Source organism: Canis lupus, chromosome 6 (genome assembly GCF_011100685.1).
Source record: "Canis lupus familiaris isolate Mischka breed German Shepherd chromosome 6, alternate assembly UU_Cfam_GSD_1.0, whole genome shotgun sequence".
NCBI classification, from domain to species: Eukaryota; Metazoa; Chordata; class Mammalia; order Carnivora; family Canidae; genus Canis; species Canis lupus.
In genome coordinates this window covers 58,475,910-58,501,070 of record NC_049227.1, presented here as the reverse complement: position 1 = coordinate 58,501,070, position 25,161 = coordinate 58,475,910, and the positions used below count along the sequence as shown (strand labels likewise).

Here is a 25,161-nt window from a genome sequence, read left to right as displayed (position 1 = left end):
CATCTTCTTATGAAATTTTCTTGCTAACCTCCCCTCAGATCATTCTTATTTGTCATATCAATCTCAACCCTGCTACTTTTCTTCCTTATTCCATGGCTAAAATCCCCATGACTGTTTGACTTTAACAGATCACCTATTAACCCCCATGATAACTTACAAGAAACCTCCTTGGCAAATGTTGATTTCTCATGGTTTGACTAATAGCTCTTATCTGATAAGTGAAAATGATAAATAGCATGCTGGATGTGCAATATCAACTCCTTTTGAGGTCGTGGAGGCCTTACCTGTGGCTGCTTCAGTCCAACAAGCTGAATTACATGCTCTTATTCAAGCACGTGTTCTAGCTCAAGGTAAAACCACAAACACCTATACAAATAGTCAGTACACTTTTAGAGTAGTCCGTGATTTTGGAATGTTATGAAAACAACAAAGTTTCCTTACTTCCAGCAGAGACAAAATTTAAAAATGGTCCTTGTGTTCAAGATTTATTAGATGCTATACTGGCAGCAGCTCTGGCTACTACTAAAGTCCCTGGGCATTTTAAATCTGACTCTCTGAAAGCCAAAGGAAACCACTCACTGATACCTTTGCAAAAAATGCTGCTCTTATGGGATCCATAGACCAAACCTCTATCATGGTCCAGAAAACTACTTGACGATGACCTAAGAGAATTAACCAAAGATTTATAATTGGCCCTTAAAAAAGAAAAATAAAATTGGAGCTCTAAAAGCTGTTGGTATCATGAAGAATAGAAACTCTGGTTCTATCAGTCCTGCCAGAAAATCTAAAATTTCCATTATTAACTACCATGCATGAGTTAAATCACTGGTCAACTGATAAAATGATAATGTTCATGAATCAACATTGGTGGGAAACATCTGCAAGGCACAAAAAAGTATTTATCTTGCTTGTTCCATCTGTCATAATTTAACCCAAGGAAACTCATCTGTACTGCCCCCATTTAGTTTACCCAATGAACCATTCAAGGTTTGGCAAATGGATATCATACAATTGCCCCCATCTCATAGATAATGGTTTGTATGTTTTCATGTTGGACTGAAGATTTCCCACGTAGACAGGTAGCTCTTCTGTACCTAAAATGGTATTGGAAAAGATAATTCTCCCTTGCTCTTCATAGTAATTGGGAAATCCATTTTATTGGTCAAATACTTTGACAAGTCTATGCTGTCTGGCCAGTTCTGCAACATTTTCATTGTGTTTATCATCCTCACATCTTCAGGACTGGTCTAACATACAAATGGAATTACTGACTCAGCTAAATTAGTGCAAACCATCCAAATACCTTGGCAAAAGCATTATCATTGGTCCTTCTAAATCTTAGATCTACTTCCTTTTGGATGCATAAACTTTAACCTTTTTAAATAATTATAGGGGACACCTGGGTGGCTCAGTTGGTTGAGCATCCAGCTCTTGATTTTGGCTCAGGTCATGATCTCAGGGTTGTGGGATTGACCCTGGTGCCCATCCCCCCACATGTTCTCTCTCTCCCTCTCTCTCAAAATAAATAAATCTAAAATAAAATAATTACAGGATGGCCTATGCACTTAACCCCTCCTTCTTTTAACCCACAATTAACAAAGGGGGGGGGCATATGTTAATTTTGCAAAGACCCAATTGAGTCCATAGAAAATAATCACACTGGTAGAACAGTCTTTTGACAGTGCACTCCCTGGAGATGAAGACATCAACATTACATCTTATAGCCTGGAGATTTTGTCTATTGGAAAAGACATCTCCAAAAAGACTCTCTTCAACCTTGCTGAAAATGTCCCTACCAGGTGTTATTAACCAAGTGAAGGACTTGAAGGAATAGATACCTGGGATTCATGTGTCACATCTAAAGAAAGCCCCAAATCTGAATGAACCTGTACACCAACTGGTGACCTGAAACTGAAAATTTCTAGGAACTGAAGCAGATAGCATCTGGAGTAGACAGCTTACTCAAGATATCTGGACCAGGCCTATATCACTTTCCTGTTCTTTTTTTTTTTTAAGTACTCTATATTTAGTTAAATCAGGTCATTCAGGCCCTTAATTGTCCTTTCTTTAGTTTTTCTACTGTCCTTTACTTGAGGCTTAACACATCCTTTTATCCCCACATTACAAAAACTCTCTGATTCTACTAAAATGACTGATTCTTGGATTTGTGCCAGAGCAAATATTACTCATGATGAATCTAAATTGGTGGCCTGGCCACTATCTTTAGAAGGATGACAAAACCAATCTGGTAAAGATGTAGGATTTTCCTTTGGCAACTCTGAAGCCACATATGTCTTTCCTTCTAGAAGACTGATATCAAATACTATGACTTTCCATTAGGTGCCCCTCACTCATAAAGGATTATCTCTCACTCTGGTCTGGACTCTTACCCCAATTTTTTCTTTTTCTTTATGTTTCAAGAACAGTGACAGAAATGGCAAAATTCTAGGATATCTACCATTAAATATTTGTGACTATAGAATTTTATCTGATCCAAATGAACATGAATTCACTTCCTATTTGGAATCCAGAAGTCTATATATCATCTCCTCCATTAAATATATCTCTATGGTAAGGAAATGAAAACCATAATAATACCAGAAAATGGGACGCTAATGTGTCCTTGTTCAATGGTACGTCATTGGGAATTGACCAAAAATCTGATGATGGTGGAAACTTACTTTTTCCCTAGATATCTTCCAGGCCTCCACCAAAACCTTACTTATAATAGATCAGTTCACTTGTTATTTCAAATTTACTTTCTTCCACTGCTATGAAAATTTAAGATGCCCATATAACCATTCCCATTATGCTAATAAACCAGATTACCACGTGCTCTGTATAAAGGATTATATTTTTTATCATGAAATTCCCTCTTTCATTCCAGGAAAAAGAATCTGGGCAAAGGAATCCACCTATGCCTTACTCTTAGAAAACACTGGGTATTTCTTTTTATGTGGAAGAAACATATATTCTACTCTACACTCCCCCTTAATTGGAAAGGAGGTTGTAGGATCACTACCCTTATCCCTAATGCCAAAAATTGGAAAAAACTCTTCGTTCTACTACTTATATACCTATTACTCTGGGGGTCTTTCTCTTATTAACTTAAAAGGACATGTCAGAACTGGGAACATTATAATTTTGGGTGGCTGCCTAGCTGTAACCCTATGATAGAGAGAAAGGGTTCGGGGCATGCTTTCACCACAGATTGTTTTCCATAGTTGGGAATAGCAAACCTTAAAGCAATTCAGTCCTTCTGTAGTCATGTCTACCATTTCCAATATTTCTGTTCAAGCTTTTGAAAATCAACAAACACAAATAGATAGCCTTGCAGGAGTAATCCTACAAAACCACAGAGCCCTGAACCTCCTCACTGCTCCACGGGGGGGGGGGGGGGGGGGGGGGGGGGGGAGACACCTGCACCTTACTTGGAGAAGAATGTTGTTTTTATGTCAATAAATCATGGAAAATAACACAAGAACTAAAAATAACAAAAGACAATATCAAGCTTCTAGCAGAAATTGGCCAACCTCCCAGAACTTGGGACATTTTCAATCTATTTAACATAGACAATCGGGGAAACTGGTTGAGGTGTATTTCTTTTCTTTTAAAAAAAAAAGATTTTTTTATTTATTTGAGAGAGAAAATGAGAGAGAGAGAGAGCACACACGTGCAGGGAGGGGCAGAGGAAGAAGGAGAAGGAGACACCCCACTGAGCAGGGAGCAGGATGGGTTGCCAGATTCCATCCTAGGACTCTGGGATCAAGACAGGAGTGTGAAGGCAGACACTTAGACTGAGCCACCCAGGCGCCCTGGGAGTTGTATTTCAAGCAATAGCTATCGTTGGGCCATTGGTCCTCAGTTTGATCTTTCTAATTAAATTTTTCCTGTTTTGCATTAGTAAACAAATGCCTTCTTCCCAAATGTAGGTACAAAATAAAATTATTTTCCTTTCAAAGACTTTTCCTGAAATTCAACTGACCATGGAAACTAAATGGCCCACCTCAGAGGGACATAACAGATTTTTCATTTTCAATCCTCTTGTTCAGTTGAGCCCAAAAGAAATTCCGTATCATTTCCCTCCTCCCTGAGACAAGACCCCTGAGGATGGCCTTCCTCAGCTTTAGAGGGGAAAAGACTCCCGAGGATGGTCCATCCCTCTCACCTTCCTAGGCCACACAAACAATCCACCTATAAAGACCTACAATTGTGACAGAAATTAACAAGCAACACCTGAATGACATAATTGATCAATGGTGCTTTCTATGAAAGATCTTGGTCAAAGGGGGGAAATGTAAAAGAATTTCAATCTAAAATGGAACCAGAGGATATAAAATGTAAACTCTCACATACGTGTGCTCAGGAAAACAAAATTTGGGGCCTGAGAGACTGATTGCCCATTTCCTGATTGATAGAAAACTGATAATATTGGGATTTTTCTTAAGTTGATAGGGAGCTGGTCAGGAGTTGCTTCATATCAACCTTGGGAAATTTTTGCTTATGGCTTCCGGAGACATGAACAAGAAATGACCCAGGTCTGGTTGATCTTACAAAATAAGCTGAATTGAGCTTTATTTGTATTACTGGACCGGTTTTGTCTGCTCAGGGAATTTTCAAAGCTGGTCTCCGTTTGTTTTTTATTTTAACAGATTCTAACTGAGTTCTCCCCTCTTTACATTCTCTGCCCATAAATATGGCCTACCTCAAACCCTCAATACACTTGCCTGTAGCTTGCTACAGTTAGCATGTCCCAAATTGCAATTCCTCTGCTACTCCCAAACAAACTAATCTTTTTGACAATTGTGAGCTTGCCTCGGCTTTTTTTTTTTTTTTTTTTTTTTTTAGGTTGACAGAAGGTAGAGTAGTTTTTCACGAGGAGCACTCATGTTGCAGCATAGGAGTGAGGAAACAAGGTACCACCAATGCCTAATTCCTCTCTCCTAAGGCGGCCTTATAAATACATATTGCTCTATATAGAAAACTTTCCCTCCCATTTCAGGCAAAGATGCACACCCCGAAACACTTCTTCCTCCGACCCCCAGACGCTGTGGGGGCTCCCCAGGGGTGCCGGAAACTACAAAATGCAGAGCATCCCTGCCACTGCAAGTCTCTATCAGCTCCTAAATTCCACTTAGCATTTCCATCCCTCCAACTGAAATGGAGCAGGGGAGGGTAATCAACAAAGGGGAAAACCTCCCTCCAGAAGGCAGTCACTTGCAGCCACGAGGCCTTTTGAAGGGAGAGGGACAGGAAGCGGGATGCAGATAGGAGCACGCACCTGGGCAAAGATTTAGTATCGTTATCGGAAAAGGAGAAGCCTTTACGTCCCCTGGCGAGCCCGTGGAGATGGGAGAGGGGGGCCCTGCTCTGCAGGCCCAGCCCAAGCCGGCACTGGGTCGTGAGAGCATCTGGACTCCCGCCCGCGCTCCGCGGGGTCCCTGCGCTGACGCACGCGTTCCTCCCGGGAGCTCGGTCCCTAACCGCGCGGCGGGACTCGGAGCCGCGGGGCCATCCCGGGGCGGAGGGGCGCGGAGGCCCGGCCGGGGCGCGCGCGGCGGGAGACCCCGCTTGGAGCGCGAGCGCGGCGGCGGCCCCGAGCCTGGGCTCCACGCGCGGGCAGCGGGAGCGGGAGCGGGAGCGGGAGCGGGAGCGGGAGGCGGGCGGCCCGCCGCGGCCAGGGCCCTGCACCCCGGAGCCCGGCGGGCGGCCGGAGGGGGCGGGGAGCGGAGGAGAGGGGAGGGGAGCCGTCGGCGTCGCCCGGTGACAAAGCCCTCTTCTCGGAAATCGAGCTCCGTCTCGCGCGCTGGAAGGGCCTCCTGCTCCGCCGGGGCTCCCGCGGAGGCGCCCGGGGCGGCAGCGGCGGCGGGCTCCGGCCTCCACCCCTCCCGCCCGCCGGGCCCCTCGGGGCGCTCCTCCCGGGCCTCGGGCGGCCGCGGCGGCGGCTGGTGCGGCGGAGCGCGCGGCGCGAGCCCGGGAAGCAGAAGGGGCCGTTCGCGCGGTTCCACCGGCGACCCCGCTGCAGCCGCGGGCCCGAGGCCCCCCCCTCCCCGGGCGGCTGCTACTAAGAACTTACTAGAGAGGCAGGGCTCCGAGTCGGCCTGTCGCTGAGCACGACTTACCCCGAGATCTTTGGGGGTTTTGAATTACTTTATTGATCTGAAGATTTCCTTCTGGGATGTGACCCTGTCTGGACTCGGGCTAACGAGGAAGCGCGGGCGGGGAGGGCCCTTTGTACTCGGGCGCCGGCCTCCCCCGCGCGCCCCCGGCGGCCCCCGGCCTCGCAGGGAGCCCCGGGCCCGCGCTCCGCGCCGCCGCGCCCGGGAGCTGTCTGTGGTGCTGGGGAGAGCGCGGCGCGGGCCCGGGCGGTCCACCCCGCCACGCTCGGGCCCACGAAGACCTTCGACATTCCGCCGGAAGGAGGGGAGGAAGAAAGTCCCTTCTGGGTCACCGCATCGCCCCGAGGCAGCTGACCTGTTTTTCCAATGCAAGAGGCCAGTGACACCTCCCTTTCTCCGAAAGCACGCACCCTCAACCCTACACACTCGCCCCTCCTCAGCCCTGGGGGTGTTCGGCCCACCCAGAGTAAGAAGGGAGAAGGGAGGGCCACTGGGCCCTAGCCATGCGCCCCAACTCTAAGGAAATAAGCAAGTAGGCGGTAGAGAGGCAGGCTGGGAACCGGCCAAGAGAGTGGGACCAAAGACCTAGTGGGAGGCTCAAGGAGCCTAGAGGCCCTTTCCAGGGTCCCTGGGGGTAAAGCCTGGGAAAGCTCCCCCGGCTCATCCATCTGCCCACACCTCTCTAGCCAACGGCCAAGGCGAGAAGAGCCAGCTCCCCCCTCATCAAGGATTCAGAGCTGTAAGGGAACATCGGGCCCCTTGGAGTCTCCACCCTGCCTTTGCCCATTCCCACCATCACTGAAGAGTCGGTCTCCTCCCAAGCATGTTGGCTTCCAGCCGCGCCTGGCTTTTTTAGAAAACCAAGTAGCTCCTTCCAGTATATTTTTGTAACCACGTGTCTTAACGGGAACTAAAGTTTCCCTAGCCCTGGGGAGAGCTTTTCCAAATATTTTTAGAAAGTTAAAAATGTAACAAAACAAACTACTCACAAGCCACCCGTTTAAAGAGGGGAGGTGGGATTCGGCAGACTCCTGGGGAAGGACTGCCTAGGCAGGAGTCAGATGGCAGGGAGAGAGGAGGAGGGAAGTCTTGGTTTGAGGGTAAGTGGGTTTTATTTGCAACAGAGGAAATCCGCTGTCTAATTTGGCATCGCGTGGGCTTTCATTTTAAGGGGTGGAGCAAAAATAAACTGATACAAGGTGGTAGGTATATTTGCTGGAGGCTAGAGACAAGCTGCAATCGGTACTTCACAACTCACTGAAAATTGCTGGTTTGGACTAAACTGGCTGGCTGCTGGCCAGGGGCTCAACTTTTCACTTCACACGCACTACAGATTTCTGTCAGCTTTCTTGGGGTCCCAGAGCTGATACTGGGGTGGGCAAATCTAAGGGGGTCACTGTGGGTTCGTTTTCCTGGGTTTCTGTAGGAAGCAAAGAGTGCCACCACCAAGTCCCTGTTTTGCCAGTCCCCAACTTAATCGCAGGACTGATCCAAATAAAGTTTAACCGTGGAGTGCCCTTCAAACACCAAGTGAAACTAGGGGAAAAGAAAAGGAGCACAGCTCCTAGGGACAGCTGTCCTCTGGGCCTCCACAACTGATTCCACATCTCCCATGAGAAAAGACCTTTGCCTGTTATCTTTGTTCCTTGCTTTTCAGGAAACCTAGGGTTGCACTCCTCATCTCTTAGCCAACCCCCATCTTTGTTGGGCCAGCACAGAAGAACAGAGGGACCCCTTTTGAGGAAAGGGATGTGTTTGCATTTGACTTTTAAGTAGTAGTTTGGGGACGTTTGAATAGGAGGGCACCTGCTGAAGTGCCCTTTGCAGTACCTCAGCGGAAAGAAAAGAATGAAAAGAAGAAATTTCAGCACTCAGTTTTCTTCCTGAAACAACACCCACCCCCAACAGCCAATTTGCCAACTTCTATGCAACAGGAAATAACCGAAACACATTTAGAGGGGGAATTGACACTTTTAGCTGCCCAGTTTAGGGGGTTGAAAAAAAAAAAAACAAACAACATGCCTTCGAGGAAAAGCAAATTTAGGAGGACTCTGGTGGATCCAGAGTAATGGCTAACAACAGTGGGATATAAGGCTAATTAAGAAAACTTGGTCTCTGTAACAGTGCTTCCCCCTGCATTGTCCACCTCTGGGGTCCAAGTTCAGCCCTGAGAATGAAGGGGCAGCAGGCAGGCTCCTCCGCAGCGTGGCTGGTGAGCTGCTGGCTGGCTATTGGTAGCCGATGGGTGCTGTGGCCTTGTTTGTATTTGTAGGTTTGTTTATGTGTTTTTCCCAACTGGACCTGAGGTCATTCTTCATAGGGAATGTGTGATGAGTGAACTCCAGTAACTTCCCAGGTTTCTCTGGGGCCCAAAGCTGACTGGCCCTGGGACAAGTGCAGACAAAAGCTGTAGTGCCCCCCACCTCCACCCCAGCCTTCAAGAGGGCCTTCTTGGGTCCAGGCAGAGCATTTCTGAACTACTTAAACTTGACTGTAAAACCCAGCAGCAGCTAAGATGGAACACGGTGAGTCTGCTAGAGTCCCCAGGCATTGAGCATCCCCCCCCACTGGACACCGCATTGCCAGCTTCCAGTCCAACCCAGCTATCCGAGTTTGCCCCGGCTCAGCAGGAAGAAAACGAGAAGGGCCAATCCAAGACCCTTTTGTCAGAATCAAACAAGACCAAGACCACTTTTAAAGCAAATTGATGAGCTAGATAGAAATCTGCAAACCACTCCCTAATTAGCCAAGGTCTGATCAAGGCGCCGGAGGCAATTTCCTCCTGGATTTCACCTCCTTCTTCCCTTCTTCCTTCCCACCCCTCCCCAATACACATTCCCACAGCACTCCACTTTTTAAAAAATGTTTTTAACTCTACTAAGGTTCAACATGAGAGGAAGTTGGAGGATGGGTCTGAATGTGTTTTAGCTGTCTTACCCCTTTGACACTGTACCAGGGCAGGAATGGGACTAGAGACGTGGGACTACCCAGATGGGGATCTGACCCTGGCCCTTCGGGAAATGACCCTGGGGCTGGAGGAGGGGGAAGCAGCCCTAGAACTGAACCCCTGATCCGTTGTTCCCTTGTATAGTCTTGAATGCTGAGCCTAGTCTGGTGGGGGTACACCTGCAGCCCTAGCAGAGGTGCTACCAGTATTTACACACCCATTCACACACACTCCTAACAGCAGGCAGCGGACCTCCTCCACCCTCTGGGCAGGGCCTTTCATTTTGTGGTCCCAACCCATACAAGGACACTGATAAAAAGCTTGGCACGCCTGTCGTGGCCAGACTTAGATTCCTGCTCCAAGGCATCCCAGCACAACGAACTCACTAGGACAGGAGGCTGGGCCAGGGCTGGGGGCTGGATGCCCGCTGGGGAACGCGAAGGCAAGGATCAAAGACGCGATGAGGGTTCGTTAGCCGGCCCTCGTCGAGTCCCCCGGGCGTCCTAATTGCGCTCCCTGCAGCCGCCCGCTCGCAGGCTGTCCCGCCGCGTGGGCGCCGGGCTGCGGGCTGCAGAACAGCTGCGAGGCCCGAGGAGCGTCCACCCGCCCGCTGCCCGGCGCTGGGGACCCTCACTGCCCCGGGGAAGAGCGCTAGGAGGAGGAGGGGCAGACAGACCCAGTTTAGCTGGGGCTGCCAGGCAAGCCGGGAGCGGGGAAAGTTGGCCGCCCATTTAGCCAGCACCAACAGCCTAGAGCAGAGACATTTCCCCCCCTGGCCTTGCAGGCTGCTCTGAAATCATCCACTTAAAAAGAAAGGAATTCACACATCAAATAACGGCTCGGAAGAGGCCAGCATGAAAACTGGAGCTGTTTTTATATAAGTCAAGCCAAAGTCTTTACAGATCTTGTAAATTCCTAATATTATGGGAGGGATTTTTTTTCCCCCTAAACCAAGTCAGGCATTTCATCATAGGACATTCTGCTTTAGTAAAATCAGCTCCCTTGAATTTCATCGCTTGTTAAAAAAAGATAAACTTTATTTTTTGTAATTTTCAATCACAAAAAAATCTATATTTTTGTCTAAGCATTTATTTTACTGAATCAAAAAGACATGAAAAGAAAAATCATGTTTTACTAACGTATATAAGTGACTCTTTTTTGGACAACATATAATAAATATGATATATCACTTATCACTCAGTCTTTCAAATGTACATTTTTTTTTAATATTATGGAGCATGCCACTTTTCCAAAAGAAAAAAGGTCATGAGAAATCAGTGCAAAGTTCTCAGTTACCCTCCTCTTTTCTCTGGGGCAGACGGAATGTCCACAGCAACGCCCGGTGCCTCGGAATCTGAGGCTGTCTGTCCATCTACAATGCTCTCCGCCTCTACGGCTTCCTCTCCGTGCCCTTCATTCCTCCCTCCTTGCCCCTCCCCCCTCCCTCCCTCCTGCTTGTCCCTAAAGTCATTTCTAAAAAGAACTTGAGGTTTTGTTTTTGTTGATGTTTTCACTTACTGGTCGCACTTTGTGTGGGGTCAGCGTTTTCGCCAGTCACACTGCTGTGGGGAGCTTTCCAGCCCTGTTTCTGGGGGTGGGGAGATAGAGAGCGGAGGGCTGGCTCCTCTTTGGGGGCCCCCCCCCCATTGCTGAGCGGCTTCTTCTCTGACTTCTCTGCTTCCCGGGGGTCACTCCCGAGAGAGGCCCCGCAGCCTGGAGCCGGGAGAGGAGGGGCAGCTGTCCGGTCAGGGAGGGGACTCGGGGAAGGGACTGCAGCGCTGCCAGTGGTTCGTTCTTCACCGGGGGTGCGGGGTGCCTGGGATGGGGTTGGACAAGGGATTGAGGGCCGGCTGGCCCCCGGGCCCCAGGCCGTGGATGAGCACGCGGGGGACCAGGGGCCGCTGCAGCTGGGGATGGGGCGCGGGAGGAGTCCGGTACATGCTGCTGTACATGGCTGCGGCAGCCGCGGCGGCCGTAGTGCTGTCCATGCTGCCCAGCAGGCTTGGGTGGTAGAAATAAGGCGACGGAAACATCCTCTGCAGCGCCGAGTAGTTCCCCGCCTCGGCCAGCAGCTCCAGGCCCACCGCGGTCTGCCGCTTCCACTTGGTCCTGCAAAAAAGCGGGTGTGCACGCACCCTGCGGCTGTGGGCCCGGTCCACGCACCGAGGCCCCTGCTCTCGCCCTCTCCTGGCTTCTCTTTCACTTTCCGGGGGACAGGAAGACTTGGAGAGCTCTGAGGCCCGGGAATGAACCACATCTCCCAGGCCCCCTCCCCACCCTCTTTCTCACAGAATGACCCAAATTCAAATCAATTTCATAAATTCTACCCTTAACGTCTGAGACGCTTGCAAGTAAAATTCTATGAGCTTTGCTGCCTCTTCCTGACCCTGGGCTCTGCTGTCGCCCCCTTATAATTGGGCCACTTCCTGGAACTTTCCTGAAGGCCAACCGAGAGACCAGTCTTTCTACAGGCGGTCCTCTCCCCCCTCCCCTAAGGCCTTTCCCCAAGTGGCCCCCACAATCCCGAGTGTCCACTCCCTGCCCCTCCCCCTCTCCTCCTAGCCGAGGGAGAAGAAACCATAAACAAAGGGACACAGAGACTCCTGGGCCTCCGACCCTGTCCCTCTCAGTCCCCAGCACTGTGGAGGCACGTCTCTCTCCTCATCCTGACGGGGGCCTTGCGGCGGGCAGGGGGTTGGGGACAAGGAAGGCACCAAGGTTTCAAAATGGACTTCGTCTGAGGGAGGGCTCTCCCAGGGTGACAGCGCCTCGGGCCGTTTCAGGAGGGGAAAACTGCATCTCAAGGTATTTTCTCCTTTGGGAAAGAGTCACAATTCAAACCTGCCATCAGGTTTTCTGCGTCTCCTCCCTTCCCCACGGTACCCCGCTAGGAAGAAGAGGCGAGCAGGCCTTTGCTCAAACGCCCCATGAAGGAACTGAGGGCTGGTGGGCCGTCCGTACCCGGCAGCTTCAGCCAAATTAATAAACATGTCGCCCATTTTAAATTGGCTACAAATGACACTAATGTTTTCCGACAGAATTAGGGTGGCTGAAACCGTATGTAATGAGACAGAAAATTATGGTAAAGATGACAACTGGATGGGCATTTCCAACCGCACTTATGGACGATTAGAAGACAAATGAGAGAAAAGGAGGGGGAGGAAAAAAAATTGAGACAAGGGTATCTACTGCCAGGCTTGGAAACACAACACAACTTCGGCCTCTGGTTGCCTGGGTCCGCTCTATAGTTCAGGGGCCTGCCAAGTGCGCCAGCCCCTTCCCGAATTTCCTTTCAATGTAGGCAGCGGTTCCTGGCAGGCTCTGAGGTGACAAATATAGGGGACAGACCCTCAGCCTGGATGACTGGCTGACTGGCATCCTCAGCCAAGGCAAGGACACTTAAACTGAGGTTAGTGGGACAGCTCCTCCTGGATCAAAATAGCCAGGCTGTCTGGCCAGCTGTAGACATTCGGAACCAGCCGGGGCAGGCCCAAAGGACGCACTGGCACAGGCTCTACGACCCTGGAGTGTCAGCTGCACCGATGTCTCAATTTGAGAAGGTGTGGCTTGATCGATTTGGGGGGCAAAGTGGGAGGGGGGTAGGGGGTAAATTCCAGCCACTCCGGTTTGAGAGGGAAAGTAGCATATGCTAAGAACCTTCAGAAGTGCAAAATGTTCCAGACTCCAGCTGCCTATCAGTCCCTCTCACCTTGGGGGTGTGGTTAATCCCTGCTCCAGCCGGAAAGCCCCCAGGGGCCCACTCTGATGCCTCTGAGTCCCTGAAGTCTCGGGGCCAGTAGGGAAGAAGATTGGCTCAGTGGTCATGACCTGAAGGCCAGATGCCTTTGCTCCCCCCACACAGAATCTCTTACCTTCGGTTCTGGTACCAAGTCTTGACTTGGGTGTCCGTGAGGTTGAGCGCAGCTGCAAGGTCCATGCGGTCCTGCACACTCAGATACTTCTGCCGCTCAAAGCTACGCTCCAGCTGATTGAGTTGGTGATCGGAGAAAGCTGTCCTGGCTTTGCGAGGCTTTTTGGCTCTCACAGGGGGACTCTCTCGGCTACTTGTAATCTCCCGGTCTCCCTCCTCCTTTGTTCCTATGGTAGAAACGCACAGCGGTAAGGTAGTCTGGAATAGGAAGGGTGGCGTGTCCTCCTGGCACACACTTCCACGTTCCCGAGCAAGCTGCTGGTCTCGGGGGACGATACTCCGCTACCCTCATCACACACATACTTGGACCTTAGCCAATATGGAGGAAGAGGACCAATTTTTGGCCTAGGAGTCTGGAACTTCGTGCAGAGCTCCTAAAAGGGTTCTAAAAGGTTGTCCGATCTTTTCATCTTTGGAAGTTAAAAAGAAAAAAAAATATTTTACGATATAGGGTTCTTTTGTTACTGTTTGCTTCACAGGGTTGGGGGGGAATCCCGTCCCATTCCTTTACTGTTTTCACTAGGATTTCTTTTTTTTTTTTTTTTTTTTCTGCTTGGTACTTTCCCAAAAATCTTTCTACTCTGGGCTTTTTGTTTTGTTTTGTTTTGTTTTTGAGGAGGGGGCCCCTTTTTCACTTCACTTTTTCTGTTTACTAAAAGTTACAGGCGTTTGTTTTCCCTTTTCAGATGCACTTGGGAAATGTTGAAATCAAGTTCCCTGCAGTTGCTCGCGTCAAGTCTTTTAAAGCTTCAGAAGGAATATGTCACCCAGACACCAAGTAGAGCTCAAAATCACTGAGCCCATCCAGGTGACAGCCCAGAGATTTCCGGATTCTATTTGTCAACTTTGGTTTTTTACTGAAATGCTGGGAAATCGATATGTCAATCCCTCTCTGTTTGTACCCGTTTTTGCTGCGCTCCTTGATCTTCCCTGCAGGAAGAACAATAATCTCTCTAATTGACCCACTGGGGAGGTTGGTGCACAAAAAATCGCCAGACCAGACTGTACATCTGTTTTGGGCACTATTATGCTAATGTTATAATAGTAAAATGAGGAGCCAACATCCTACCTTCCAGATAGTGAGCACACATCTTTCCCAGAGATGGCAAAGGTTAATACTAATCACAGTAATAAACTTCTGAGTAAAGGAAAAAAAGGAATTCTCCTGGTATGTCAAAACTCTTTTATCGTGCACAGACCAGAACACTTCGTTATGAAATCGTCTGAGGGGAAAATGGAAAAAGGGAGCTGAAGCACAGTTTCTCCTGCTATCTTCCGATTTTCCAAAAATAAATAAACCCAATTCCATAGAATCGTACTTTCTCATAAGTGCTATTTCCCAGTTACTCGCAGGGAGACAAAATCTTGCTGAAACACAGATATTCAGCTGGGGCCGTGGAGTGGACTAAGAAGGGTGTTTTAAAAACCGAAAGACCGATGGTAAATTTTTACTATCGGGCCTTCCTATATGAATCACAACCTAATTTTTAAAAAGTTGCTTTGTTAATCAACTCGCCATTTTTTCCCCTCATTAAATCTGATAATTCCTGTGATGGTGTTGGAATAAGCGGTGTGTGTGGTGGGGTGGGAGGGGGGGTGGGGGGACTGAAATAATTTGCATTAAAGAATAAACGCCACGTTGTGAACACACCCCTAGACACCACGCTGGCGGAGCCCGCTTCTCTCCCCCACCTCCCCTCATTCCCACCCCCCCCCACCCCCCGGGTCTCAGCTAGAAAAATCTCCAGCCCTTCCCTTTTATCAACGAAAGTATCGCCGTCGGGTCCCCTCCGCCTCCGCCCTATTCCTAATAAATTAAAATTAAGTAAAACAAAGAAAGGGGCAGGATGGCGGTGCAGGTGGGGAGGTGGCCGATGTAACAATAAGCCGGACTCGGGACCGGTCCTCGCCGCGCCCCAGGCCCGCCCGCCCCCGCTTGCTCTTCCCCGGGGGTGCGCCCGCGCCCGGGGCTCCCGGCCTAACTCCGCAGCGGAGACTGGCGCGAGCGTGACCGGGGCCGCCGGGAACCCGACGACGGGAGGCGGCCGGATGGCGCGGGCGGCCGACTCACCGTGGCATTTGAGGTCGCTCTGCGCGTCTTCCCGCTTGTCGAGCTTGGTCTTGCCGTCCTCCTGCTCGAGCTTCGGCCTGAAGCTCTCGTGCGCGGCGTTGCTCTCCTGCTTCGGGGTGTGGTGGGGCGAGGACACGCTGGTGCTGTAGGGCGCACACGCCGCCAGGGGTTTGCTGTCGCCCAAGATGTCCTTAATTAAAAAAGAAGAGGTGGAAGTCCTGGGGGCCGAGGCGGCCGAGCCCAGCTGCTGGGCCGGTGGCGGCGGCGGCGGCTGCTGGGGCGGCGGCTGCTGGGGCGGCGGCGGCGGCGGCGGCGGCGGCGGCTGCTGCTGCGGGGAAGGCTGCAAACTTTGCGCGGGGGCCGCGGCGGGCGGCGGCGGCTGGCCGTGGTGCAGGTGGTGGTGGTGCGGGGGCCCTTCCGCCACCAGGTGCGGCTCCGGGGGCTCCATGGTGACCGAGATGGGAGAAGAAGGCGCCGTTCCTACTGTATCAATCTCCGAGCAGGGGGACGGAGTGGCCTGACTCCTAAAATCCGCGGTCCTGGCCTCGCCGAGCGGGCGGAAATCTCCGTTCATCATGCCGGGGCTGCCCGAACTGGCACTGGACAAGATCGTGTCTATTCCAAAACTCGACCCGCTGGCCCCTTCCATTGTTGTCATTTCTACATGAGGTCCGCGCCGCTCCGCCGCTCAGCAGCCGCCCCGACCGAGCCGAGGAAGCTATCGATCGTAAAACAAGATAAACACTCAACAAGGTTGTCGCGGCTTCCAAAAAAAGAAAGAAAGAAAGAAAGAAAAAGAAAGGAAGAAGGAAAAGAAAAGCGGGGCGGGGAGGGAAGGAAGGATAACCGGGAAGTGGCAATCGGTGGACACTTTGGACACTTTTTTGTTTTCCTTATTCATAAAGTAGGGGTGGGGAGAAGGGGGGGTGGGAAAGGGAGAAAGAGGGGGGAAAGTTACAAAAATTGTTGCGGGCGGACGGCGGAGCCTGCGCTCCAGGAACGGCCGCGCACGTGGGGCGGCGGGGGCGGCGCGGGGGGCCCGGGCGAGGACGCCGGCTGCGGGAGGCGACCCCGCCGCCGCCGCCGCCGCCTGGGTCTGCCCACAGCCTGGCACCGGGCGGCAGCGGCGGCGGCGGACCCGGCAGGTGTCGCGCCCGCGGGGCCCGGGCGGTCGCGCGCCCTCGGAGCTCCCGGGTCGCTCCCCGCGGCGGCTGCCGCGCGCCACTCGGGCCGCCCCGGAGCCGAGTTTCTGAACTTTCTCGCAAAGTTGTGGAGCAGACAGCGGCCGCGGCGGCCGCGGCGGCGCGACACGGAGAGGAAGAGGAGGACGAGGAGCAGCGGGCGCAGGCGGAGGAGGCGGCGGAGACGCGGCGCCGAGCGACTCCGGCCGCCGCCGGGCGCGTTCGCTTGTAATCCGGCTGGAGCGGGCGGCGCCGACCCCCTCGCGTGACGTCACGGCCACTGCCGCCGCTCGCCGCCCGCCGCTCGCCGCGCCGCGCGGGGCCCGCGCCCCCGCCACCGAGGCCGCGCGCCGGGCCCCGCGCTCCCATTGGCCGCGCCCGCGCGAGCGAGCGACGCCGACGTGCCGGGAGCCAATGGGCGCGCGAGTCGCGAGCCCGTCAGCGAGCGCGGCCCGGGCCCCGCTGCTCTTTTGAGAACCTGCTCGACCCGCCGCGCGCAGCCCAAAGCCGAACACCTAGTCCTCGGGTGACGCCGGTGTCCACAATCACGCGGGAGGGCAGGCAGAGGGGCGCGGCGAGCAGAGGTGGACTGGGGGGGCCGCCGGGCGGGATTAAAAACGAAACATCCCCCAAGCAAAGGTGTGTCCGCTTTCTTCAAGCCGTCGGCGGGGGGGGGGGGGGGGGGGCAGGAAGGGAGAGGGGCGTGCGGGCCCACCTGGAGACTCCAGCGCCGCCGCCCTCGCAGCAGCCCCAGCCGCGCGCTCGCACGGGCCAAGGACGCGGAGGGCGCGGGAAGGGGATCCCTGAAGGAGTCCGCGGGAAAGAGTGCAACTCCAGCAGCCGGACCTCGGGGAGGGGGCGCGGACCCCCAGCTCGGGTTTCTCCCCCAAAGAGCCTAGGCGGCGGGGCCCTGAGCGCATCCACCCGGCCCCCTCGGGAAGCGCGGTGGGGGGAAGGGGCCTGCGGCTCAAAGCCGCCGACGCAGTCGGGTCCCCAGTCAGGGCCCGGGCTGCGAGAAACGCCTGGCCGCGCACGTTCTCCCGAGCGGGGTAACCGATGCCCCGAGGCCTTCTCCAGCGGCGAGGGCGGCGGTGGTGCGCGGCGCCGTCGGGCGGGCGCGGGGCTCGGGACCCCCGGTGGCGGGGCCGCAGCGCGCACTGCGCCTCGACACCAGCCAGTCCTCCCTCCCTCCCTCCCTCCCTCTCCCTCCCTCTCCCTCTCTCTGTCTCCGTCCCTCTCTCCCTCTCTCTCTCTCTCTCTCTCCCCCTCTCTCTCTCCCCTCCCCACCCCCCAAATCCGGCCGCACATTTGGAAAGGAAACAGTCACTGTGGATCCACTTGGGACCTGGAGCGTGGCATGACTGTGACGCCTCGTCGGAGGGTATCAACTTACATTATTTTCTCTAGGACGTCTCCAACCTGTCTCTTGCTGAATGTCAGAGTAATGGGAAGTGCCAGTGACAAGACGGCGTATTACTCCTGATTAAGTGCCGTGTCAACCTAATTAGCAGAGTAATTATAAGGTGCTAATGAATGATTCAAAGTTCTTTGAGTTACATTTTACTCCAAATTACCATTTTAAGAACCCTATGAATCTGCGTGGCTGGCATCGCTTCCGTGACTAGGTGCAGAATGATGGTAGAAAATGGCCTTCCAGGTCTCTGAGGGCCGGGCCGACGTCTGGGGTTTAGCTGCAGTTCTGAAGGGCCCTTTCTGGGGAACCGATTGCTCCCCGTTGAGGACGGGGGACCGGGTGGTGTCAGGGGGGGCAAGAAGGACCTCCTGGGACAAGAGTCTGCCTTTCTGTCGGAACTGCATCCGTGTGAGCCCCGGGCCCGGGAGGAGGCAGGTGGGAGGTGGGAGGGGCACCTTCCAGCGCTTTCCTAGGGATCGCCGAGGGCTTGACCCAGAAACAGCCCTATTTCAGCGCTGCGTTGAGCGGTTTCCTATCGTTGTGCCGTTTGTCTACGGGGCTGTCTCCGAGGAGAACTGCAAGGAGGAGAGACCGAGGCGAGGAGGTGTAGATCCGGGCGGCTCCCGCTTTTCTCATCAGGCGAGGGGAGTTTGGCGGAGGAGCCGGCTTCGGTGCGCCGAGGCGGGGACGCGGGGCGAGCCGCAGGCCAAGGCCCGAGCGGGCGGGAGGGCGCGCGGGGAGCCCCTGGGGAGCGCGCGGGGGCCTGGCTGCTGCCTGGAGAGGGCTTGCCTCGGCCGCCTTCGGAGCGCCAACTGCTCAGCGGCCGGACCCTCCTGGGAGCCTGCCAACCGGGCCTCGGCCTGCCAGCCGGCGGGTGTTTCGGAACCACCGGCCCGGGACTAGCCCGGGCATCTGTCTTAGAGAAGGCCGAGGCGTCCCACCCCTAAGGCCGGGGAGCCGGCACCCTCGCGCCCCCCTGGCACGGTGGGCTTCTGCAGGAAGGGCGCTGGGGCCGCCCCCACTACAGGTGTATGCCACACAGTATTCCCCCTGCAAATATCAATTAGGGTTCCTCTCATTCTGACATCACCTACCACTCCCCAAATGCAGTGCGTTTCCTCCCAAACCTGGGGTTCCACCCGCACTTACCTCGCTGACCATTCTGGGTGGGAAGTGGGGAAGGGGAGAAAACGAATTTAAGATCCAGGACTCACAGCATCGCACAAATCAGTTATTTTCGACCTTGATAAATAATTTATTGAAGCCTGTTTTTGTTTGGTTCCGACGCCTAAAATGACTCAAGAGCTCAAAAGGCTGATCGCACAGCTTGTGTTGGGCAGTTGAACAGGATTTTTTTGCTTGGAATAAGTCACAACATTAGCAGGGGAGATAAAAAAAAAATATGACCCTATGATAAAATGGAATCTAAAAAGAAAGGGAGAAAGGAAAGTGGAAGTTTTAGGAGAAGAGCAGTGTTCCTTTTATGAAAACTCTAAAGCAAAGAAAACGGAAACCCGGTAGGCCCCACCTTGTGAATGTCTCAGATCCTGTTTTCTAAAGAAAAGATTAAGATCACACAAGATTTCTTTGGGTGGGATGTTAGGAGATCAGCTTTCGACCACATAATTATGAGGGGAAAATACAACCTTGACTTTTATCAAGGCTCCTCTCTTTGGGTCCGTCCTAGAGAGGAAATGCTAGTGGTGGCCTAAATATCCAAAAGAAGGACTCAAACACCAGATCGCAAACTCAATGAAAAACAAATTCTTCAGAGCTAGGCTTTTGTTTATTAACTTTTCTCAGTTCTTTTTTTCTCCAGACCTCTTTTGCCATTTATTTTTCTTTCCGAGAATGTATACAATCTATACGCCCAAGAAGTCATATACTTTCTAGCAGAGCAAACATAATTAACTTGTCATTAAAAAATATAAATTCAGAAATAGGACGGGGTGTCGACTGATCACATTTTCAATTCCCATAGAGAGGAAAAGAAATGCATTAACTGGATTTAATCTCAGATTTTACCACTGATTATAAGATACAAATAAAGCGACATAAGTTTGAAAATGATCTTCCACTTTTGGGCCTTCATTTCCTTAAAAAAAAAAAAAAAAAAGACGAGTGAAGAAAGAAAATACCTTAATTTTTGGAAGATTTTGGAATTCCTGCGCAGAAAACAGTTATTTGGCAAATGTGGATAATAGAGAACAAACTTTTCTTTCCGCTTTGAAGGACACATCAGTTCTGATTACCACTTAAGGTACTCCCTCCCCACTACAAATAATGCTTCAAATATTCATGTATTTTAACAAGTTTTGTTCCTTAATACATATATCCTCCTTCGTTCACTTCGACAAGCGAGATTTGGGATTGTGTTCAAACTGGAGCATCAAGCTTGAACTTCGAAGAAATGCACCTATAGATTACGGTGAATTTGGAACTGGTGTTTCTTCCTATCGTATTAATTTTGAGGGGTTTTTAAGTGTCCGCTTGATGACAATGCCAATGACGGGAGTGGAGTGCAAAGGCGCTTCCCTCCACTGGGCGGCGCCAAGAGCCCCAAGCCGAGAAAGCCGGCTATTGTTTCTTTCTATAAAAGATGCAAGATGCACAAATAAAAGCTCTCCCCCTTCTAAGGCTGACTCCCTGATGATAGCGTGACCTCTCAACGTTTCAAAGCTACAGGAACGTCGGAAGTTTTCTTTATTTTTCTTTTCGGTATATAAATATATTTCCAACTGCTTAAGGACTTGATGCATATTTGCCTAGAAACATAATGTCATAAAGAGAAAGACGTGAAAACACTGGAATTGAGTCCCTTAAATAGAAAATCAGGGGAGTGGAGATTGGGAGCAGAGAGAGGAAGGTAAAGTGGGTGAAAAAGAGTAAGGTAACTGAAAACTGTTTTTAACAGAATAATGAATTAAAATGATTGTTTTTGTAATTATTCATTGTCCCAGAGGAACAAAAGTTTTGAGAGAGAGTTCTGGTATCATAATAAAATTTATGAGAGCCATCAGCTTCACCGCAGCTTTAAAGATCGGCACTTTAGCAGATATCTAGCGAAGTTGGCTCTCCATTGGATGTTAGATGCGTGTGGTGCCAGAGCCATCAGGAGGAAGGCCAGTGGAGATGTAGAGAAAGAACGCTAGAAGAGGGAGTTTTAATCTCATTTTGCCACTTTCCTGTGCTCTTGAAAGCTAAGGCACTTCACCTTTTTGATGATCACCTTCTTTCTCTATTAAAGGGGAAAATAGTCCTTGCCTAGAACAGGGTGATTGTGATGACCAAATAAGACCTTCTATGCAAAAACTCTTTACAAAATGTGATGCAAGAGATTGGCAAGTGAACAACACAAAGGTGGCGGGTATTTCTAGCTATAGGTAGCAGACAGTAACCATATTTGATTTCCCTTCTTCCTTCCCTCCACTCATTTTGTTCACCCAGTCAATAAACATTCCTGTATGTGCGTTCTACGCCAGGTGCTTGAGAGTGGGACACTAAGCCACCTCAGAGCTTGAACATGATGGGAATCGTCATAGATGCCATGATGTCTGCTACGGTGGGGATGGAACATCAACCTGGATGCAAAAGAGAGAGTAGGGGGTCCTGGCTGCCTTGGAAGGAGTTGGGGGAACTGAGAGGCTTCCTGAAGGAAATAAAGTGTGTCTTTGGTCAGGAAAAAAGGGGCACATCCCAAGTAAGGGATATATAGGGGGATTTATTTGGTAGCTAAGAGTATTAATGGTGCAAAAACATGTCCACAAATTGTGTAATCTCTTGACAATGGAGCTGGGCTGCAATTTGTGGGCATATGTTGGCTCTAGAGATCTCTGCTCCGGGAGGAGCGTCTTGGAGGCAACGAAACTGACTGCTCATGCCTACAGACCACAGCAGCAGAATTTTGCAGCAGGTTTGATTTGATCCCAAGAGATGATCCAGCTCCCTCAAACTACGACTCTTCCCTCCTCTACTCCCTCTTCCTTTCTTCTTTCTAGGGTTCCAGATGTGGAGGGCGAGAGAAGTCTTCCTTAGAGGCAGGGGTGGAGATAGAGAAGATGAGAAAGTGGAGGCGGCTGGAAGAGGATGGGTATTTCACTCCTCCTAAACTAAATCATTGTCCCTTGAAGACCAGCTCCTGGGGAAATGAAAGGACCACCGGGTGCCACCTCCACGTCCCACTATAAAAAGAATCCTGAGGCCTCCAAAGCCCAGGAAGGCAGCTGAATCTCGTATCAGCTCCTGAGGTTAAGAGAGAATGGAGGGGGCGGAGGCAGCGGAGAAACGAAAGCCTCAGAGCGCTGGGCGAAGATGCCAATCAGAGAAGGGGAAATTCATTTGCGATGTTAATTAACAAGCGGCTAATTAAAACGGCACTTTGAGCGCTAATCAATCGCCTTATTAAGTTAGAGCCATCACTGGAACAAATTGAAAGCTCCCCGCCCCGGCTCCTGCCTCGGGTGCGGGCGGGGCCGGGCTCCCCGACCCGGGGGGTGTGGGGCGGCCCCCGACCGCGCCCGCAGCCTCTGAGGTCCGCAGCATCCTCCAGCAACCAGCTTCACCCCTGCGGAACCGCCCGCCCCCGCCCTGCGATTTGATGGACTGGACAGGTGTCTGGGGGGCGACTTCTAGTCCAGACGCACCCGGCAGGGAAGAAGGGGTTGCGTCCGAGCACATCTGGATCTGCTACCGGGGAGGCTGCCTCCAGGAAGGAGCTCCCTCAACCGTGCAGGAATTCGAACTACGAGCCGCCAGCGGGGAGAGGGAGCAATTCAGCCCGAGAGGGGGCGCCCTCCGGCCGGGCCCAGTCCGCCCCATTGCCCGGGACAGGAGCGACCGCTTTCCTTTGAACGCTCTTCTTAGGCCCCTGCCCAGGTTCAGCCCAGCAACCAGAAACGGACTGGCCTGTCTTCAGGCAGCAAGGCCAGGACGGCCAGCCACCTCGGCCCTGTCCCCTTGGGTTCCAGAAGGATGCGGTGGGGCGCGTAAAGGAAGAGAAAGCGGGTGCGCTAATCACCCGGGACGCGATTACACCGTTTCCAGCCACTAACGTGCCTCCCAGGCAGGCCCATTCACGTTTCCCCCTGCCTTCGGTCCTCCAAACTCGCTAAGAGAATAAAGATTTTGAATCTCTATTTTGAGGAGCCTTCCGCATTTCCTAATTGTTAAATGCCTACTTTTCACCAAATTCCCAAGGGAGAGGTATTTGGCAACAAGAGGGGGCTGTGAATTTAAATGCTAATTAAGTGGGTCCTTCTCCTGCAACTCCACCTGCCTGGCCGCCCTAGTGAAGACGGAAGACACCCCGGAGCGCACCCCGCGACGTTCCTGGGGTGCAGAGCTGAAGCTCAGTTGAAGAGGGACCCCTGCGGACTCCTGTACGGCTTGCTTTTTACCGCCTACTACAGGGAGAAAAGGAAGGGGAAAAAAAAAAAAAGACGCCGTTAGAAGGAGGTCTTTTGCGTGGCGGGTGATAAGCGGCGTGGCCCAGGGTGTGGTTAATGTGTCTGCGATGACACACGTATGTTCTCAGCTGGCCTGTGGGCTCGCCCTCCCAGAGATGCGTCGGACGGCGTCTGCTAGTGGGTCTGAGCATGCTTGGGGTGTCCCGGGAGAACCGAAGGAACGGCTCCCACGTGCAAAGTTCAAAAGCATTAATATTTTCATCATATTATCATTATTCAATATAATAATATTTGCTCGGTTAGCGGCACTAATTAGGCCACATTAAAACTGTAGTGTCTCCCTAATGGTGCGTAATGTGCCCACACTCACATTTTTCTCTCTGAGGATGGGCGGCTCTTGGCTGGCAGAGGAGACCGGCAAGCAGCGGGCTGGATTAGGGTGCGCCTCCCCCCCGACGCGCGCACCCACCCCGCCAGGTAGCTGCCGGGCGGGGTCCGCGGGCTCCGCAGGGGCGACGGGACCCTCTGCTGCGCCTTGGGCCCAGCGCCCAGCACCCCGCAGCCTCTTCCCGCGCCTCGGCTCTTTGAACTCGGCGGATTGATTTTGCTACCTTTCCTCCCCCCCGTTGTGCGTGTGCCTTCAATTGGTTGGGTTTTTAAGGTTTGGGAGGGCCCATGTGAAAGAATTAAAATACTCTTAACCGGAGCCCCTTGGCCGAGAACTGGAGGTCCCGCCCCCTAGCTCGGCGCTTTTCGGAGCCCCCTTCCCAGTGGGAATTTCTTTCTGAGGCTGGAGGGTGGGAGTGTAAGGGAAGCGCCCGCAGAGCAGGGCGGCTCGGGGTCTCTCCGTGCCCCAGGTGCGGGCGGGCGGCGCGGGCGGCCCGCGGCCCGCAGCGAGGTGCGTGCTCAGCTCGGGGAGGGCGCCCCCCCCCGCGGCGCCGCGGCGAGATCACTCTGAATATGTAATCTATTTGTAACGCGCGAGGAGGTGTGATGTGTGTTCGGGAATGGGGGGGGGGGTGGTTGGTGAGGTTGAAGCCGGATTGGGAAGTGGGGGTGGTGGGGGGCGCACAAGGACTCACACTGTACTGCGCAATCTAACAATCTGAACATTTCTTTATTAAAAGCTGCTGCGTGACATTTACACTGAGCCACCAGCCTCCGCCTCTAATCCTGGTGAAAACGTAGTGAACCGCGGGATCGTGGCTTCGGCGTGCGGGGACGCTGCGTCGGCGGCCTGGCCAGGCCCCTCGGGCTGCAACCCGAGGAGGGGCCTACACCCCCCCGGGTCCCCCAGGAGCCCCCGAGCCGTACCTCCCCCGCAGCCGGGGCGCCCAGGTGGATCCCGGGCTCCGGACTCTCGCTCCCCCCGCACCCCTCCTCCCCCCCAGCCAGGGATGCTCCGCTGACCCGGCCCGCGCCTCTCGTCCTTGGGCTCCCAACAAAGAAGTAAACTTTCTACCTCCCCCCCCCGCCCCTCCCCCGTAATCCCGGCGTTTAGAGCCGCTGTTTTCCTTTTGTCAGATTCCTCCTCCCGGATCAGTCTGAGTACACGATCAGAACTGCTCAGAGAGCAGGAAGCACATTGATTTCAGCTTGTTCTGTCCACAGACAGGCCCTGACAAGGTTGTTAGAACAGTCGGAGAGGTCTATACAATCACTTAATTACCAAAACTGTCAGTCAGGCGGGACGCGGGTGCGCGTCCGGGGCCGCGCCGGGCATTCCAGCAGTGGGCCGCGCGCGTGATTGATCGGTGCTGAGAGCCTCGCAAAATAATTACCGCGAATTTTCTGATGTGTGATTTTATCCCAAGTTCATGCTTCAGAGAGGTAATCGGAGGAGGAGAAGGGTCAGTGCCATTTCGGATTACCTGGAGTCGGCGAAAAAGGGTAAAACAGAAGGGGGAGCGGCTCCGAGGAAAGCAGAGAGAAGGGGGTGCGGAGAGAGAGAGGGAAGAAGGGGAAGAAAGAGAGCGAGTTATGGATTGCTGGAGGGACTGCGAGCAATTCGTCAAACTGTGCGAGCGATTTCCTTCAGAGCCAGCATATGGCAGATTGATTTTGTCCAACGTCGGTTTAGCCACATTTAAAAT

At 52.6% G+C, this 25,161-nt stretch overlaps 1 protein-coding gene across 1 annotated transcript; it reads right to left on the bottom strand.

Annotated features, from left to right (window-relative positions):
- Positions 1-10,139: 10,139 nt before the first annotated feature.
- On the bottom strand, positions 10,140-15,983 carry BARHL2 (BarH like homeobox 2). The gene is made up of 3 exons (XM_038538911.1): positions 15,069-15,983; positions 12,939-13,164; positions 10,140-11,175 (listed from the first exon to the last, which is right to left on the bottom strand). Exons 1-3 carry the CDS (start codon positions 15,724-15,726, stop codon positions 10,863-10,865), a joined length of 1,197 nt encoding a protein of 398 aa, XP_038394839.1. The 5' UTR covers positions 15,727-15,983; the 3' UTR covers positions 10,140-10,862.
- Positions 15,984-25,161: the final 9,178 nt, after the last annotated feature.